Source organism: Rhinichthys klamathensis, unplaced genomic scaffold (assembly GCF_029890125.1).
Source record: "Rhinichthys klamathensis goyatoka isolate OS25496 unplaced genomic scaffold, OSU_Roscu_1.1 h1tg000123l_1, whole genome shotgun sequence".
Classification (NCBI taxonomy): domain Eukaryota; kingdom Metazoa; phylum Chordata; class Actinopteri; order Cypriniformes; family Leuciscidae; genus Rhinichthys; species Rhinichthys klamathensis.
The window spans coordinates 852,276-871,055 of NW_026606660.1; the positions used below are offsets into that span (position 1 = coordinate 852,276).

At 41.2% G+C, this 18,780-nt stretch overlaps 1 protein-coding gene across 1 annotated transcript in view; it reads right to left on the reverse strand.

The window, feature by feature from the left end:
* Positions 1-913: 913 nt before the first annotated feature.
* atp6v1c2 (ATPase H+ transporting V1 subunit C2) overlaps positions 914-18,780 on the reverse strand; it is a 40,361-nt gene continuing 22,494 nt past the window's right edge. The window contains exons 3-13 of the mRNA XM_056255849.1: positions 13,684-13,769; positions 13,210-13,272; positions 12,568-12,680; positions 12,368-12,459; positions 7,082-7,180; positions 6,929-6,997; positions 6,607-6,699; positions 6,083-6,170; positions 4,523-4,620; positions 4,308-4,437; positions 914-1,122 (exon numbers count right to left, since the gene is read on the reverse strand). Coding sequence (XP_056111824.1) covers positions 1,027-1,122; positions 4,308-4,437; positions 4,523-4,620; positions 6,083-6,170; positions 6,607-6,699; positions 6,929-6,997; positions 7,082-7,180; positions 12,368-12,459; positions 12,568-12,680; positions 13,210-13,272; positions 13,684-13,769 — 1,027 coding nt within the window. The 3' untranslated portion in view covers positions 914-1,026. The remainder of the gene's footprint in view (positions 1,123-4,307; positions 4,438-4,522; positions 4,621-6,082; positions 6,171-6,606; positions 6,700-6,928; positions 6,998-7,081; positions 7,181-12,367; positions 12,460-12,567; positions 12,681-13,209; positions 13,273-13,683; positions 13,770-18,780) is intronic.

The window sequence follows — 18,780 nt, forward strand, 5'->3', positions numbered from 1 at the left end:
TCTATAGCGTTTGAAAATTACATACAATCTACACAAAACCCTACACCAGAGGTTCCCAAACATTTTAGAATGGCGTACCCCGAGGCCCCTTTCACACAGCGCGTTGATCCCGGGAAATTGCCGTAAAATTGCTAGAGTGCTTTTTGTGTGAACGAGAAACACGTCCTGGGATTGATGCCGGGATCGATGCCGGGATGGGGACCAAGTAACATTGCCGGGATCAGTCCCGGAACAGCCCTGTGTGAACAAAAGCCAGGACCAATGCCGTAAGAGGTGTGTCGTAGTGATGACGCACGTGCCATCGCACGGGCCTTTCTACAACCTATGCTACAGCATATGGGGAACGAGCCACTCGGCAGACCCAGTGGCGCTACTGGGGAGTATGGACTCGTCTTCATATAGAAATGACGAAGAGGAGTTATCAGCAGAACTGACATCTGACAGGAGTTATCACATCCTGACGTCACGTCTCTTTACGGGATGTGTGTGAACGCACTCACAGATTCCGGAACATCACTGGCAGTGTGAATGAACCAAAATCAAACGATCCCTGGACACATTATCCGTGTATTTTCCGGAATCTCTGTGTGAAAGGGGCTTTAGACTGCAGTCACACCTTTTCCATTAAATTTCCCCTTAAATTGATTTTCAGGTGAATTTTTTACCTTTATAAAAGTAATGTTTTTCTAACCCTATTAAATGTATAATTGTTTGGTAGAATTCTTAAAAATCCATTAATTGAATTATTAATTTTATAAATAAAGCAACAAATGAAACTCAATAAAATATAATCAAATGAAATCAGAATCAACAAAAGCCTTCTTTGCACTGCAGTGGCACAAGCTGCATCTAGATGTACTGTATTTACACAAACACTGTATTAACATAAAAAAGTACAAAAACTCAGTAGACATGTATTTCATCTGTTTGTCAGGGTTTATTTTAATATGCAAGATGCAAAACAGAAACAGAAACATGAGTGCCAAATAACTTCAAAAATTCCTGAGTACATTTCATGATTTAGCACTAACTTGGATCTACCAAATTCATTTTGATTGGATAACAAATTAAGGTGTAATATTCCTGCTGACCGGTGCTTCCTTCTGGGATTTCAAGCCCCACCTAAGAAGAGTGACAGCAAAACCATCACAACAGAATGCAAAACATTATTCATCTGTAAAGTCCTCGTTTAATTAAACACTAGTTAGCTATGTTTTCATCCGAAGTTGCAAATGAAACTGCACTAAAACAGCTGCGAATAAAGCACGTGTTTCATCCCATGTGTTCTAGAGAACAAAATCTTCACTTCCTGGGTACTTGACATGTCATGTTATCTTGAGTTTGGATGCCTGATGTTTGGGAATGCAATCATGTGAGAGTTCTAGGAGGTGATTATAGAAAATCATTTTAATGACAAACTTTGGCTCAGGCATTTCAGAATGACTAAAACAACATTTGAGATGATGTAAAATGAGACTGGTCCGCTGGCAAGTTCAGTTATTCAAATACATCTGTTGAGTCAAATGCTGCATTCACACCATGTTGTATTTACCGCGATTACGAGATGACAACGTGTGACATTCTACAGAGCTGGACCTCGGATTTAGAATTATGCATTATTATGTCAATACAAAACAACACCAAAATGAATCTGCAGTGGTCAGATGGTACAGCGAATACATAGTACAAGTTGGATCTCTCAGAAAAGATTTTAAAGAGTTACGAATACTGTAAGGAAGTGAATGCTTTTCTCGTAATTACGCTAATTCTGACATAGTGTGAACGCACTGTCACTTTACACTGCCACGAATATTTAGTTGCGCAACCAGTAATTTATTCATTAAATATTTCCATCGTAATTTGTGCGCATGATTTCTTACCGAATAAAAAAATGATCCACCTCATTTGAGTGCATTTGTTTTTCAAGCACAATTTAAGATTGTATTCCTTGCCACGATATCCCAAAAATCGCAAACAAATCCTTGGATGGAAACATAGCTAATGTTAGTGGGCAGTTCAAGACATTTTTCACACCAAAACAACTTAAATTTCAGTCTCTTCTTCACACAAATATAATGTATGGATTTAGAACACTTGAAATAAAGCCATGTGGACTAAAGTTATATTATTGAGTAAGGTGTTGCTGTGTCATTTTTGAAGCTTGAACATTTTAATTCCCATTCATTGTAAAAGAGCAAGTAGAAGACCTATAATTCTTCTGAATTTCTCCTTTAGTGTTCCACAGAAGAAATAAAAATTCACATGGGTAACTACATCATCTGGTCATAAAGAGTATCTTTCTCCTTTGTGTAATGTGTATGTTCCTCTTTGTGCTGTGCTGGAGTGGGTGCTGGTGAATATTGGATCTGCGTTCATCATCGGCCCAGGGCAGGACTTCCCCAGCCCCACTCTGGACCCAGAGCCCAGCTAGTCATTTGCCTCTCTGCACAGACATGACACCAGAGCCCACCGCTCGAGCCTGCCATGATGCACGAGTCAGCGGCAGGTAAGAGGATTCAGCCAACCATTGCCCCGGAGCCCAAGCATCCCGAAATGTCTGACCAGGTGCGTGAGCTGGCAACAACGTGTGCCACCATGGGAGTATTAGTGGAGTGCGAGGGAATGGAGGAAGACCCCACCCACATTTGCACTTCTGAGGAAGAGCTGCTGCTGACCACTCGACATTATTTGGATTTGGAAGAGGACATTTATATTAATCTCCTGTGTCTCTGCTGTTTCCGCCCATCTCATAATCTCCTGTGTCTCCAGAGTTCCCACCCAGCCTTCCTCTCCCACCTCCTCTTCCAAGGTCAGGCAGTTCCTCTCCCAAGCCTCCGCTGGTTCCCTTCAGTCCCTAAGCTCCTCCTCCAAATCAATTGTGTTGATTTGCCTCGGTTCTTCCTGTCTCCAGCCCAGTCAAGAGGATCCCCTCCCTCTGCCTCCAGCCGTCAATCCCGTCACTCCATTTCGGCCCGTCAACCTGTTGGCTCCGTCTTGGCTCCTCCCTCCCTCAGCTCCACCTGGGAACATCGTCCTTATGGCTACACAGAGCTCCCTCGTTCCTCCGGCTCCACCTTGGTCAGACGTTGCTCTGCCTGCACCATAGACGTACAGGCCATCAGCTACACTTCGTCCCTCCACTACTTCACCATTTCCACCCTCCACTGGGCTCCGGCTCCGTTTTGGTCCTTGGTCGTACTGGCTCCACTTCAGTCCTCTGGCACCCTGGCTTCACCTCAGACGCTTGTCATTGCAGCTCTGCCTAGACCTCCAGGACTATCGGTGTCGCCCGGTCTTGTCAGCTCTCCATCTGCACCCTGGTCTCCTCTTCCATCGGCTCTATCTACATCAGACATCCCCTGGTGTCATCACCCAAATCTCTACCGTGGTTCCTCCCTCCCTCGACTCCGCCATGGGCCATCATCCTGGCTGCATTTTGGGTCCCTGCATGGGTCCTCCTGCTTCTGTCTCCTCCTTGACTCATCCCACTGTCATCACTGCCCTGGTCTCTCCTGCCACTCAGTTCTTGCCTTTCGCCTGCTCCGTGCCCCACCCTCCATCCTCAATTGGACTGTTTGCACGAGGATGCACCTTCCCGGAGGGGGGCATACTATGATGTGTATGTTCTGTGTTATTATCATGTTGTTTTGGTTTCCCTGTTTGCCTGTCTGGCTGTCTGTATTCCCTAGTTTGTTCCCTTGGTCACTGATTACATTCACCTGTCAAACATTATGTCTCCCCATGTATGTAAGCCCTGATGTTCCCTACTTCTGTGTCCGGTATCATCTATGTGTAACATGGTTATGTTTCAACTGTATTCCTGTTATTTTCCTGCATGTTCCTTGGAAGATTAATGGTAACACTTTTTTTTTGATGGTCCCTTTTAAACATTCTGTTAACTACAAGTAACTTTGCAACTACATGTCGACAGTCTACTAATACTCTACTAACACTCTAATGAGAGTTAGTAGACATGTAAGTGTAATGTTACTTATAATCAATGTATTAAAAGGGACCATCAAGATACAGTTAAACCAGATTAATAATTAAAGACTTAAATTAAATTGTTTTTGTTATACTCTCCTGCGTCGAGCACTCAATACAGCTGACAGATTGTGACACTTTGATGGTCATTCAAAAATGTCTGTGCATTCTGCCAAAATGTTGTTGTTTTTGTGTCAAGCAACAAACACAATTATAATCGTAAATATTGCCTTATATACATTTTTGTGTGAACTAATCTTTTAACTGTGAATGGCTGTGGAAATGGGAATTCAGGTACAGAATGAGAGAGAGAGAAATCTTACATCTGGTTTACCGGTCACAGACGCTGGGTCGAGGTGTTTGAATATAGAGTTGAGTTGCTGCCTAAGCTGCTTCATATTCTTCTTACTGGGCTGTAGCAAAACAGCCTGGAAACTGACCGGCAGACCGTACCTAACCAACAGCAGAGAAACTAATGTTTGTGTTGATCTGTTTATATTCATATTTGATTCATTGCTTGTTCAAGAGGCTCTTTTACCTGAGAACTGACTCAACAAATATCCGAAGGACCTTGACATGAATCCAGGCCACAAAGATCTCGCTAAAGTTCACCTTCAGCCAACACACAAATGTTCTCTGTTGGGACAAATAAGCAGCACCCTATTATTGTTGTATTGATTCTTGAGACATGGGATAAAACTTTTACCTGCCATTAGTCTTGAAAATAATCATAGCATTTCAATTGTTATCCTCTTCTTTATCTGTATTTTATCAAATTAAATCTCTCACTATCCCAAAATCACCCATCCTCATATCAATATCTCATGTTGATTAAAAAAATTTATATTAAACTTCAGGTAAGACAAAAATAGAATTATGTACATTTACAGCCATTTCCTACGAAAATGAAAAGTTTAACTTAAAAAAACATGCTTTTATAAGGTTTCACAACTGTGTCCCTGCTTTTTTGCCAACACTGTCAGATATGGAAATACATTAAAACAATTAAAAATAAAGCAATATAAAAATAAAGCAAATAAAGCTTGTGTTTGTATTCTTGGCAAATAAAGCTCATTCTGATTGTGATATGGCGGTACAATTGTTTGTATCTCATGGTGTTGTAAGGAACGACACACATTTTGTGCGAAAATGGAAGAGGCAGGAGCTTGCCAAACACAGGTGAACAAGTTGAAGATATTAATCAAGATCAGTGATGCAGTGGTCAATTCAGGCTATGTTTACACGGAAACGATCTGAAGAGAAAACGCAAAAGTGGCGTTGCGTTATCACTTTTTATTCTGCGTTTAGACGAGCGTTATGGTTGGGAAATCCGCGTGCATATGGTGACGCAAAAGTGTGTGAAATTCGATGTAGTATGCACTCCAGGCGGCTAGGTGGCAATGTGAAGCACTGCCACACAACAACACCAATATCTTAGAATATTTTGTACAACTGCTAAAAAGACTCTTGTATGTTTTTCAGAGCTGCTAGGGCAACTTGAAGGTCCGACGTATGGAAATAATCTGACATGTTGGTTGTTATTTTCCTGTACTAGCGCATGCCTGTGACGTAAACGCGTACGCGACGAGAGCCACCGTCAGCAGATTTGCGTTTTTACCGTTTAGACGGGAACGCGACGGTGGAGCGTTTTTAAGATTTCCACTCTGGAGGGTGGTTTCACTTTTTTGCGTTTTTAAGCCCCCAAAACGCCGTTGCCGTGTAAATGAAAGGCACATCCGATAAAATATTTTTAAGTTTTCACCTGGAATCGTTCTCGTGTAAACGGGGCCTCAGTGGTCCGTTTTGTCTGAATTATCAGTGCTTAAAATTTTACTCTTCTTGTTTTTTATGGAATATTGCAGTATGATTTATCCATGCACATATTTTTTAAATTCATGTCATGAATAATCTTGAATCAAAATAACTTCCTCTTGCAGCAACAGCTCTTCTCTTCTTTGATGACCTGTTAATTGGCGCGAGGCTGGGCAACCTGTCACTCACGTGAGATCAACCAATAGCAAACCAGTCATCCAGCCATCCAATCAATTCCCATGGACAAAATCAAGTCCCACCCTACATTTGTTCTTGTTTTACTTACATACAGTTCCTTCTTATCCACAGCGAGACGGCTTATCTCCTGCTTTTGCTTCTCGGCCTCATCCGAATTGTATTCCCGCACTGTAAACCTGTTGGCCAACAGAGGAACAACAATAAGGACCAGATTGACTAAACAGGGCAAATTAGCTCGAGAGCACAATTCCAAAAAAGTGCCGATGAGAGTGGAAAGTTCTGCTGCTGATAACCATTTCCATGTCTTTTCAGCGATTATTTATCACTGCGTGTCTTTAGTAAATCCTGACAGTAGTTTTTTAACGCCAAAAGAGGGATTGCGCTGGCTCAAGCTGTTAGTAAATCTGGCCCTAAGGACACTCTAAAATAAAGTGTTACCTTTAAACTGTAATACATTTTCATTTAAATGCAATTGTCATGCAGTTAAGTGCCCGAAAACACTATTTATTAAATTATTTTACTACGCATGTTATTTCTGTAATAAGCACTCTTTTTTAAAGTATGCTAAATATTACACAATTGAGTGTAGTAACACTTTGACAGTATGCTTACCTGTGAATTTTGGCATGGGCTTTGAATTCACTGATGACACTCTTAAACAGTGTTACTGTGAAAATCCCTGCATCTGCATCCTCAACCAACTTCCTGTCAAAACAACAGTATTGAGCAATGAATTCTCATGACTTTTCAACAACTTCTTCAATCATTCATGAATGCTAAATACCATCAATAACATCTTATAGAAATTACTGGGGCAGACATCAATTTGTAATATGCCAATCATTGTAACTAATATATTTATTTAACAATTAAAATTTATATTTTCATGTTTCCATTAAATATAAATTCTTCACAAACATGCATGGGGACCAACCGGCTGGAACGAGGAACAACAAACTTAGACATCGACTCATATGTCTTCTCCCATAGTGTATACGCCGTCCTATGGAGATACATATACAAATACATTCAGAAAAACTCTTGATGAGTAATACATGAGCTATCTCCTCTCAGAGTTCACACTGACCTGGGCACCACAACTAGCAGTGTTGTGAGGTACTCTGAATTCAAAACCAAGTCCTCCTTCTTCACAATATTGGTCAATGCACGGGTCTGCAAGCTTCCCCTGGTTAGGTACAGCAGTAGCAATGGTCATTACACTTTCTTTGAATCTCACATAAACATGTCTAGGTCACTTTTAAAAACTAAGAACCTTATTTTACTCTTTGACATTAAGTCAATGCCCTTGCATTTTTTGTTTTGCCACCTCCTGAGAGACTTTATGTTCTGCGATCGAGAGCAGCATCTGTGTCTCAACCTTATGGAAAGAAAAGAAAAGACAAGGCATTTCTCCTTGACGCCCTGATCTTGCCATCTAGCATGTTCGGCAATGTAGTAAATACCGTACAGTAAATATCTTTGATGACTAGCTGACCTTCAAAGACCACATTGCAAAGACAACATTGTGTGCCAGATTTTCTTCAGGTTTTCAGGGTGTTTCTCTACTTTTCCCACCACCTTTGGTGATTCAGGAGGTGGAGGTGTCTGATAGGCCAATCGCCCCATCTTCTCTCATGAGTGAATCCTCCCTTCAGTTAGTTCAGACGGTCCCTGCCAGTTCACTGCATCAGGGCCTCAAACAGACCAATGCTATCGAAAAAAAATTATTCTTCTGTCAGACTTTGCGGCAGCAGTGCTACTTCTGCCCAACATCTACAGCCAGCAGCCATATCACCCTGTAGCCCAAGACTGGTTGCCCACTGAAGCTAAGCAGGGCTGAGCCTGGTTAGTACCTGGATGGGAGACCTTCTGAGAAAACCAGGTTGCTGCTGGAAGAGGTGTTAGTGAGTCCAGCAGGGGGCGCTCACCCTGTGGTCTGTGTGGGTCCTAATGCCCCAGTATAGTAATGGGGACACAATACTGTCAAAGAGCACCGTCCTTCGGATGAGACGTTAAACCGAGGCCCTGACTCTCTGTGGTCACAAAAAATCCCAGGATGTCTTTCGAAAGAGTAGGGGTGTAACCCCGGCATCCTGGCCAAATTTGCCCAGTGGCCTCTGTCCATCATGGCCTCCTAATCATCCCCATATATATATATATATATATACACTCACCGGCCACTTTATTAGGTACACCTGTCCAACTGCTCGTTAACACTTAATTTCTAAGCAGCCAATCACATGGCGGCAACTCAGTGCATTTAGGCATGTAGACATGGTCAAGACAATCTCCTGCAGTTCAAACCAAGCATCAGTATGGGGAAGAAAGTTGATTTGAGTGACTTTGAACGTGGCATGATTGTTGGTGCCAGAAGGGCTGGTCTGAGTATTTCAGAAACTGCTAATCTACTGGGATTTTCACGCACAACCATCTCTAGGGTTTACAGAGAATGGTCCGAAAAAGAAAAAACATCCAGTGAGCGGCAGTTCTGTGGGCGGAAATGCCTTGTTGATGCCAGAGGTCAGAGGAGAATGGCCAGACTGGTTCGAGCTGATAGAAGGGCAACAGTGACTGAAATAACCACTCGTTACAACCGAGGTATGCAGCAAAGCATTTGTGAAGCCACAACACGCACAACCTTGAGGCGGATGGGCTACAACAGCAGAAGACTCCACCGGGTACCACTCATCTCCACTACAAATAGGAAAAAGAGGCTACAATTTGCAAGAGCTCACCAAAATTGAACAGTTGAAGACTGGAAAAATGTTGCCTGGTCTGATGAGTCTAGATTTCTGTTGAGACATTCAGATGTTAGAGTCAGAATTTGGCGTAAACAGAATGAGAACATGGAACCATCATGCCTTGTTACCACTGTGCAGGCTGGTGGTGGTGGTGTAATGGTGTGGGGGATGTTTTCCTGGCACACTTTAGGCCCCTTAGTGCCAATTGGGCATCGTTTAAATGCCACGGCCTACCTGAGCATTGTTTCTGACCATGTCCATCCCTTTATGGCCACCATGTACCCATCCTCTGATGGCTACTTCCACCATGTCACAAAGCTCTAATCATTTCAAATTGGTTTCTTGAACATGACAATGAGTTCACTGTACTAAAATGGCCTCCACAGTCACCAGATCTCAACCCAATAGAGCATCTTTGGGATGTGGTGGAACGGGAGATTCGCATCATGGATGTGCAGCCGACAAATCTGCGGCAACTGTGTGATGCCATCATGTCAATATGGACCAAACTCCCTGAGGAATGCTTCCAGCACCTTGTTGAATCTATGCCACGAAGAATTGAGGCAGTTCTGAAGGCAAAAGGGGGTCCAACCCGTTACTAGCATGGGGTACCTAATAAAGTGGCCGGTGAGTGTATATATATATATATATATATATATACACCAATTGGCTTAATCACTATGTCTCCTCTCCAGCAGTAAGCTGGTGTGTGGTGGGCGTTCTGGCGCAATATGGCTGCCGTCGCATCATCCAGGTGGATGCTGCACATTGGTGGTGGTTGAGGAGATCCCCCCTTCTATGTAAAGCGCTTTGAGTGCCAAGAAAAGCGCTATATAAATGTAATGAATTATTATTATTATTATTATCAGTGGGTCCTGAACACTGTAAAAAAGGTTAAAAGATTCAGTTTGCTTCCCATTCCCCCTGTTTCTGAGGTGTGGTAGCAATGAAGGTGTGCCAGATGGCAGATGAATAATTTCTCAAAAAAGAGCTGCATTCTCTCCCGGCGAAAGGGGCCATAGAATATGTACCCCTCCCAGAGAGAGAGAGAGAGGCAGTGCCCAAAAAGGATGGGGGGGGGGGGGGCTGCATCCAAAGTTACATCTGAGGTTCCTGAACCATACTCTTCTGACATACAGATTCAAGATGCTTACCCTCAAACTCATATTGTCAGAAATCCAATTTGAGGATTGGTTTGTGACGATAGATCTAAAGGGATGCTTACTTTCACATTGAGATTCGGCTAGAATACAGGAAGTTTATCTGGTTTGCCTTCAGGGGTGAAGCATACCAATATAGATTTCTTCTTTTAGGCCTAGCCTTGACCCCACACATATTCATCTAGTGCATGGATGCTGCTCTGGCTCCTCTGTGAATCATCTATATAGATGTTTAGCTGATACTAGCTCAATCAGAGGAGTCTGCGACACTCAGAATAAAGAGTGTACTTTCTCCCAAACAGAGAACTACCTTTCTGGGGGTAGACTCGAACACAATGCAGCCACATCTGTCTCCTGGACGTGTGGTTTCGATTCTAAACACTGTAAGTGACATCAAGCTAGGTCAGGAGCTTTCTGTTATAGAAATTCAGAGGCTGTTAGGTCTCATGGTAGCAGCAGCCAACATTAGTCCTTTGGGTCTGCTGCACATGAGACATTTTCAGTTCTGGCTCAAGAGCATAGATTTTCATCCTCTGAATCATCCTTGCAGAGTCTTAAGAGTCATGTGTCGCGGGCTATGTGCTCTTCAACTTTGGAAGAAACCTGGGTGCCTCAACAGGGGCTTGACACTAGAAGCATGTTGCTGTTGCAGGCTGGGGTGCGGTTCTCGATGGCCGACCAGCCCCTGGTCTATGGGGGGAACCTCATCTCTCCTGACACATAAACTGCCTTGAGTTGAGGGCAGTGTTCCTAGCTCTGAAACACTTCCTTCCAAAGCTGAGGGACTACCATGTTTTGGTTCATACAGACAACACTTTGGCAGTCTACTACATCAATCACTAGGGCGGGCTTCATTCGCACCCCCTTTTCAGGTAGGAGCAGCAGATCTTGCTCTGGCTGGCCGAAAAGTTCCTTTCTCTGAGAGTAGTTTATATTCTGAGGCATATAAACGTGGGGGCAGACATCCTGTCTACCAGGACCGCCAGGACTGAGTTCACCTCCTTCTAGTTGCTCTGTTCTGGCCGGTTTGTGGACCTAGTGTCTCTCCTGGACGGCATCCTCTTGGAGATCCTGATCTGAAGAGATCTTCTCTCTCAAGTGCAGGGGACAATATTTCTAATCCCCAGCCGGAGATCTGGAAGCTTTAGGTCTGGCCTCTGAGGAGTACCAGCTCATAGATTATGGTGTTTTGGCATTGTTAGACAATCCTCAATTCTAGACCTCCTTCTACTAGGAAGTTGTATGCCCTGAAATTGCAACTCTTTGTAACATTGTGTGAACAACATGAGGTTAATTCAGTTAACTGCCCAATTGGTCCAGTGCTAGAGTTTCACGAACGTCTCTCAGCAGGGGTGGCTACGGCTACCTTAAATTTATATGTGGCCACTATTCCCGCTATCCACATGCCTTTGGTTGGGAGGGACACCATGGTGTCTCTGTTCTTGTGTGTTGCCAGACAGTTGAGGCATATCTGCCGGTAGCAAGTTCCCTCCCGCACTGGATTACTGAAGCCATCACCCTCTCCTATGAAGCATGCGTAATGGCTTAGCCTCTAGGGGTTAGGGCCCACTCCACTAGGAGTATAGCGTCCTCGAAAGCTCTTGTTGTGGTGCACCTTTACAGGATGTTTGTGCTAGGGCAGGCTGGTCCTCTCCGCACACATTCATCAGGTTCTACAGTTTGGATGCGGATTTAACCCCAGGATCTTTAGTCATTCAGGTTTGACCCAAGTCCAGTCTGAGCTTAACAATCGTCTGTGCTTATACACAGCATTGTAGGGAGTCTCTGTTAACTTGGGCGTGGTAACATTTGTATTTAAGTTCCCATAGCGTCAACACCATGGCGCAGCTTTGAAGTTCGAATTCGAAGGGGAACGTCTCAGGTTACGTATGTAACCCAGTTCCCCGAGAAGGGAACGAGATGCGGCATTGCGTTGCCACGTCTCAGTTAGACAATTAGAATTTGTCGACACACATTTTTGCTGTCTATTTATGGTCTTATTGACTCACCATGCTACTTCATGACCAGTGTTGGGGAAGATACTTTTAAAGGGCATTTCCATATTGCGTTACTTCCTAAAAAGTAACTAATTGCATTATTTAGTTACTTTTTATGGAAATGTTTTAATGTATTACGTTACTTTTCTGTTACTTTCCCTCATCTGGACTGGGCTTGCTTGTTTGTTTTTTAATAAAAAAGATTTTTATTTTTGGCAAAGGCAAAGGCCCTTTTTAAACCAAAAGTGAAATTAATAAGCCTCTGTGGCTCACACAGAAGCGTTCCCACAGCTTCAATGCAAAATACGTAATCCGATACATATTCCTCCAATCTCATTTTTCCTATCACTATGCCCTTTTAGTTAAAATAAACGTAATGAATCATGAAAACAATGCAAACAAAGGTAATAAAAATAGACATTATTCAACAATATTATGTATGTCCCCATATAAAATTCTACATATGAAAACTCACTCATTTTTCCGCTCAAAGCTTTGACTGCTGGCTTTAAGGTGACTGTAAGCAGCCCTGCGTGATTTCAACTCAGTGTCCACCTGCAAAACTTGCTAACACACACACAACCACCCACTAAGACAAACATTTATCCGATAGGACATAAATATAGAAACAAATAGATGTTATTGTTTAAAAAATGCTTTATATAAGGTGTATACTTTGGTGATGATCTCAGTTAGGGTTTTTAGAGGCTGTGCAGTGGGGTATTTGGCTCTGTCCCACTGAAATCTGGTCACATACGTTGCCAAGTCCATTGAAACATCAGGAAACACTGAATCAGAAAGCAGTAAACCACAAAATTTATTAAAGGAATATTCTTGGACAAATGCATCTGAAATGAAGGCCTGTTTTACACTACACACTACACACTCTAGCAATGTGTAAGCAAATCAGCAGCATAATTACAACAAGCAGACAGACAAAGTGATTTTTGACTTACTATACCGAATATGTCCCTTTAATAATTTTTGTTGAATAACATTTACACACAAATGGTCATTAATCTACACACTGTAGCTATAATCCAAGAAGTGTAGCTATGAACTGGTTAAATCTTCATGCACTGTCTTTCAGTACACATAAGTTGCCTTTTATTGCCTTAATATTTTATTATCTGCAAGGACAGACTTAAAAAAAAACTACACTTTTATGACTATACAAGTGCATATTCAATCTAATTAAGCAAACTTCTTTCACAAGGGCTGAAAGATATGCTTATAACTTTACACAGACAAGGTTAGTATACTAATATTAAGTGTATAATATTAGCACAGAAAGTTAACTCGCAAATGTTAGTGTACCTTGTACGGTCTGGCAGTACGATTTCAATGGTGACCGTCGATCTTTCTGGTTAGTCTTGTGCTCTGGTGAGAATATAGAAAAAACGCTGTAAAAATATATATTTTTAATTTTAGTCAAATAAACTTTAAAATTTGTTTACCTAATAGATTTGTCCAATGTTTTTGAATTCACAAAATAAAAAAAGGTTATCTCAACTTTTGAAATATAAGTAAAACTCAAAAAGTAAACAAAATATAATTATTTTCAGTTTAAGTACTACAGAGAATTTTGATTAACTGTCCAAAAAAAATAGATAATATTGCAAGGCTGATAGAAACCTTTCCATCAGGCCATGTTTATGTAATATGTAACTTGATCTCCTGGTGACCATGGCCTGGCTCAGAGGGGCTGGCCTTGTGCTAATGAACTCTTCTCTGCTTTCTTATGGGACAGGTTTCGCCGTTACAGAGCCTGTGTTCTCTGCATTCACTCACCTCCATTGGCCAGCACGCTCTCCAGGAGTTTTCCACTGAACTCTTCCATCACCTCACCCAAACACTGAGACGTCTGACGCATCACACTGTGTTATGGTGCAAGAGAAATTAAGAGTGAATTGTTGGTTACACTTTGTAATAAGGGTCTATACTTTAACATTAGCAGGCCCGTCGGAACAGGACAGGCAAACCAAGCAATTGCTTGGGGCCCCGAGCTGGACTGGGGCCCCAAGACAACGACTGTTTAAGAATAAAATGCAACGACAAACTGTGAGCGCCCCTTTAATAGTCAATGCAGTAAAGTACAATGACACTGTTATCGGAATCCCCCTCAAGGGGGGCCCCCCCCTCAGTAGTCGCTGACAGCAGGCAGCCAACCACGCGATCTCTGCTGCCGGCCTCGGGAGTTATCATGAAGCGGAAAAGAAAGAAGAGAAAGGAAGAGAAGGTTAAGAAAAATACCAGATAGTGGTAAAGTAAATTACACTGCATAAAAATAGCTCTACTTGTCTTGTACAAATGGTGTAATTTTGCAGCAGGTAACATTAGGCTAGCAAAAATATGTTTATGTTAGCTAACGTTACCTGCCTGACGGCAAATCCTGCTAGTAACGAACAGTTAGTGGAGGACCTGAAGATGGCGGCGAAGTAGGCAGTCGCATTTTTAAGAGCTCTCTTCAAAACCGCAGATTTTCCTGTTTTAAACTAATTTTCTCCACCCGAATTGAAGCGCTGAATGCTCAGCAGATACTTAAACCAGCAATACTGCAGCCGCTGACCTTTTCAATCCTATAATATTAAAAAGCCAAAGGACGGTGACTCGGTGAGCATTATTATCGTGCAATGGATGTAACTCTGCAATCAAAGCGGGTACGTGGCCCGGACTCGACGCCGCCAACTCTAAGTAAGTCTTTAAAAGAAAAGAAAGCTAAGCCAAACATTGAGAGTGATCATCCTCAAGCTTCAAATAACGATATTTTGGAAGCAATATTGGAGTTGGGAAAACGTGTGACTGGAATTGAGTCGCAGTTAGGAGACATCAAAGAACAAAACCGACAGAACACCGCCATGATTGCTAGTTTAACCAAAACCGTGCAGTTCAACTCGGAAGAGCTAAATGAGGTTAAAAAGAAAGTGGTGAAATTGGAGAGGGCTAATTGCCATTTACTGGAGGAAAACAAAGAACTGAAGAAGAAAGTGATGGAACAGAAACGATATAGCATGAGGCCGTGTCTCCGAGTGAGGGGTCTAAAGGAGAAGAAAGATGAAAATCTCAGAGCGACCATCATTCCCATACTGAAGAAAATTGCCCCAGAATATGCGGAAGACATGGAGCGCGCGGTGGATGTTGTACATAGACTTGGCAAAGATGGCGACCTGAAGATGGCGGCGAAGTAGGCAGTCGCATTTTTAAGAGCTCTCTTCAAAACCGCAGATTTTCCTGTTTTAAACTAATTTTCTCCACCCGAATTGAAGCGCTGAATGCTCAGCAGATACTTAAACCAGCAATACTGCAGCCGCTGACCTTTTCAATCCTATAATATTAAAAAGCCAAAGGACGGTGACTCGGTGAGCATTATTATCGTGCAATGGATGTAACTCTGCAATCAAAGCGGGTACGTGGCCCGGACTCGACGCCGCCAACTCTAAGTAAGTCTTTAAAAGAAAAGAAAGCTAAGCCAAACATTGAGAGTGATCATCCTCAAGCTTCAAATAACGATATTTTGGAAGCAATATTGGAGTTGGGAAAACGTGTGACTGGAATTGAGTCGCAGTTAGGAGACATCAAAGAACAAAACCGACAGAACACCGCCATGATTGCTAGTTTAACCAAAACCGTGCAGTTCAACTCGGAAGAGCTAAATGAGGTTAAAAAGAAAGTGGTGAAATTGGAGAGGGCTAATTGCCATTTACTGGAGGAAAACAAAGAACTGAAGAAGAAAGTGATGGAACAGAAACGATATAGCATGAGGCCGTGTCTCCGAGTGAGGGGTCTAAAGGAGAAGAAAGATGAAAATCTCAGAGCGACCATCATTCCCATACTGAAGAAAATTGCCCCAGAATATGCGGAAGACATGGAGCGCGCGGTGGATGTTGTACATAGACTTGGCAAACGAGAGGATAACCGCACCAGGCAAGTCATTATCCTGTTTGCATTGAGACCTGTGAAGGATGAAGTATGGCTGAAAACCAAAGACTCGTCAGTATGTAGTATGGAAGGTATCAGCTTTGCGGAGATGTTACCCAAAGAGGATTTAGAGGCACGAGAGCGTTTGTGGCCGTTGGTTGACCAAGCAAGAAAGGCGGGGAAGCGAGCCTTTTTCCGGGGACCCTACGCGTTTATTGATGGACGTCGTGTTGAGGACAACGGACTACAGGCTTCTTCAGAATGAATCAATTTCGGGCTGGAAAGTAGACTCTTTCCGGGGGTGGTATGTGTAACGTTAATTCGATGGTTGACGTGTTGAGGACAACGGATTACAGACTTCTTCTGGTTGATTTCGGGCTGGAAAGTGCACCCCTTTCTGGGTGCCGTTCGTGTAACATTACTTCGAGGGACATCGTTAAGGACAACGGACTAACGTTACAAACTTCTTCAGGATAAGTTCTTAAAGGTGGAAATTTCATGAGCGGTTGAGAGCTCTAACATGTAGCATTTTCTTAATCAGTAGCACAGGTAAAAGTATCCTATAAAATTTATTTATTTTTTTCTCTTTTTTTTTCTTGTTAATTCATGTTTAATGTTAGCATTTCTTTTGGTTCTTTAAATGTTAGGGGCTTGAAAGAACTTGTTAAACGAAAGGCATTGTTTTTATTTTGTAAAGGGCAAAAATCTCACTGTTTTTTTTTTACAAGAAACTCATTCCTCAGAAGCTGATGCATCGTTCTGGTTGAATCAATGGGGCGGAAAAATCTTGTTCAGCCATGGCTCTTCAAGATCCGGAGGAGTAGCGATTTGCTTCAATAACTTTCCTGGGGAAGTTATCACACATCGAACTGACAAAGAAGGACATTGGTTAACAGCTGTGGTGAAAATTGAAGGTTCTTTTATAATCTTGTTTAATGTATATGGGTATAATAATGATAACCAAAATAAGTCAATGCTAGATGATATAACAAAGGTGATTTCTGAGCTTAAAGGTCGATATCCTACAGATTATGTTTTATGTGGAGGGGATTGGAACATGACTCCTAATGAATGGATTGATAGGTGGCCAGCTAGAGTTGGAAAACCCCAATATAATATCCTAATTAATAACTTTATGGCTGAGAATAATTTTAGTGATATTTGGAGAAAAATATACCCAGGAATAACAGGTTTTTCATGGTTTAGGCCAAATGGAAGCTGTAAATCTAGGATTGATTACTGGTTGGGTACTGACAATATAATGAGTCATGTTACAAAGACAACTATGTCTAATGCACCTTTATCAGATCACTGTTTCATAGAACTAGTGTTAGGACCTACAGATAAATCAACATATAAGAAAGGCTTTTGGAAATTTAATGGCAAATTATTACAAAATGAAGAATATTGCTGTAAAATCCGAGAAATTATTAATGAAATCCTAAATGATGAAGCAATTATTGGGTATTGTAACAAATGGGAATTCATCAAATTCAAAATTAGAGAATTCAGTATTCAGTTTAGTAAAGTATTAGTTAAAAAAAATAAAGAGTTGGAAAACAAATTATTACAAGAAATACATGCATGCTGTAGCAACACCAATTTAACTTCTGAAGAAAAAAGTAGTCTAGTCGAATTACAGAACAAGTTAGATCAACATTATCTTGACAAAGCACAGGGAGCTTTCGTGAGATCGCGAGCAAGGTGGATTGAATCAGGTGAAAAGAACTCCTCTTATTTTTTTAATCTAGAAAAAAGTCGTCAACAAAAAAATTGCATCTCTAGTCTTTTAGTAAATGGTGAGGTAAAGAAAGATTCTAAAATCATAGAAAATGAAGTCTACATGTTTTACTCTAAATTATTTTCTTCTCAGTTCTCGAAAGTAGACTGTAATAATCTTTTTCAAAATCTTTGTCCACTAATCCCCCAGATTGATTTATCTTTTAAAAAGATCTGTGATTCTGAACTTAGAATTGATGAACTGGATGCAGTTCTTAAGAAAATGGCTTTAAACAAATCCCCGGGATCAGATGGCCTCACAGTTAATTTCTATAAATATTTTTGGGAAGATTTGAGAATCATTTTATTTGAAGCGCTAAAAGAATGTATAGTTAGGAAAGAATTGATGACTAGTATGAAACAGGGTGTAATTACTCTGATTCCAAAGCCGGGGAAAGACAAACGGCAATTAGACAATTTAAGACAGATTACGCTATTAAATACAGATTATAAAATATATTCAGGATCCATTGCAACTAGACTTAAAAAAGGGATAGCAGACATAATAAGTGAGACACAGTCAGGCTTTATAAAAGGAAGAGTCATTCATAATAATATTAGACTTGTTATGGATTTATTAGACTATAGCGATTTAATTGATGATGATGGTTTTATACTCTTTCTTGATTTTTATAAGGCCTTTGACTCTGTTGAACACGAATTTATTTTAAAAACACTTCATTATTTTGGTTTTGGCGACAAATTCAAAGATATTATACATATGCTCTACTCTGATATAAATAGCTGTGTGTCTTTGGGACACGGGACTTGTAAAAGATTTAATATTGGTAGAGGAATAAGGCAAGGATGTGGAAGTTCTCCTTTGTTGTTTATACTGGTTGCAGAAATTTTGTCTATTTTAGTTAAGAACAACGTGATAGAAGGTCTTAATTTGATGGGCAAACAAATAATTATAAGTCAGTTGGCTGATGATACAACTTTATTTCTTAAAAATGAGTTCCAAATTCCAATAGCATTACAAGTTATCAATATTTTTTCCAAAGCCTCCGGACTTCAGTTAAACTTAAATAAATGTGAATTGTTGCCGTTAAAAGACCAATCTATGCAATCATTATATAACATAAAGGTAAAAAAAAGAAGTCAAATACTTGGGTATTGTGGTGACTAAAGACAAAACAATTTCTGATAAACGAAATATAAAAGACAATGTTGATAATTGCAAATCATTTC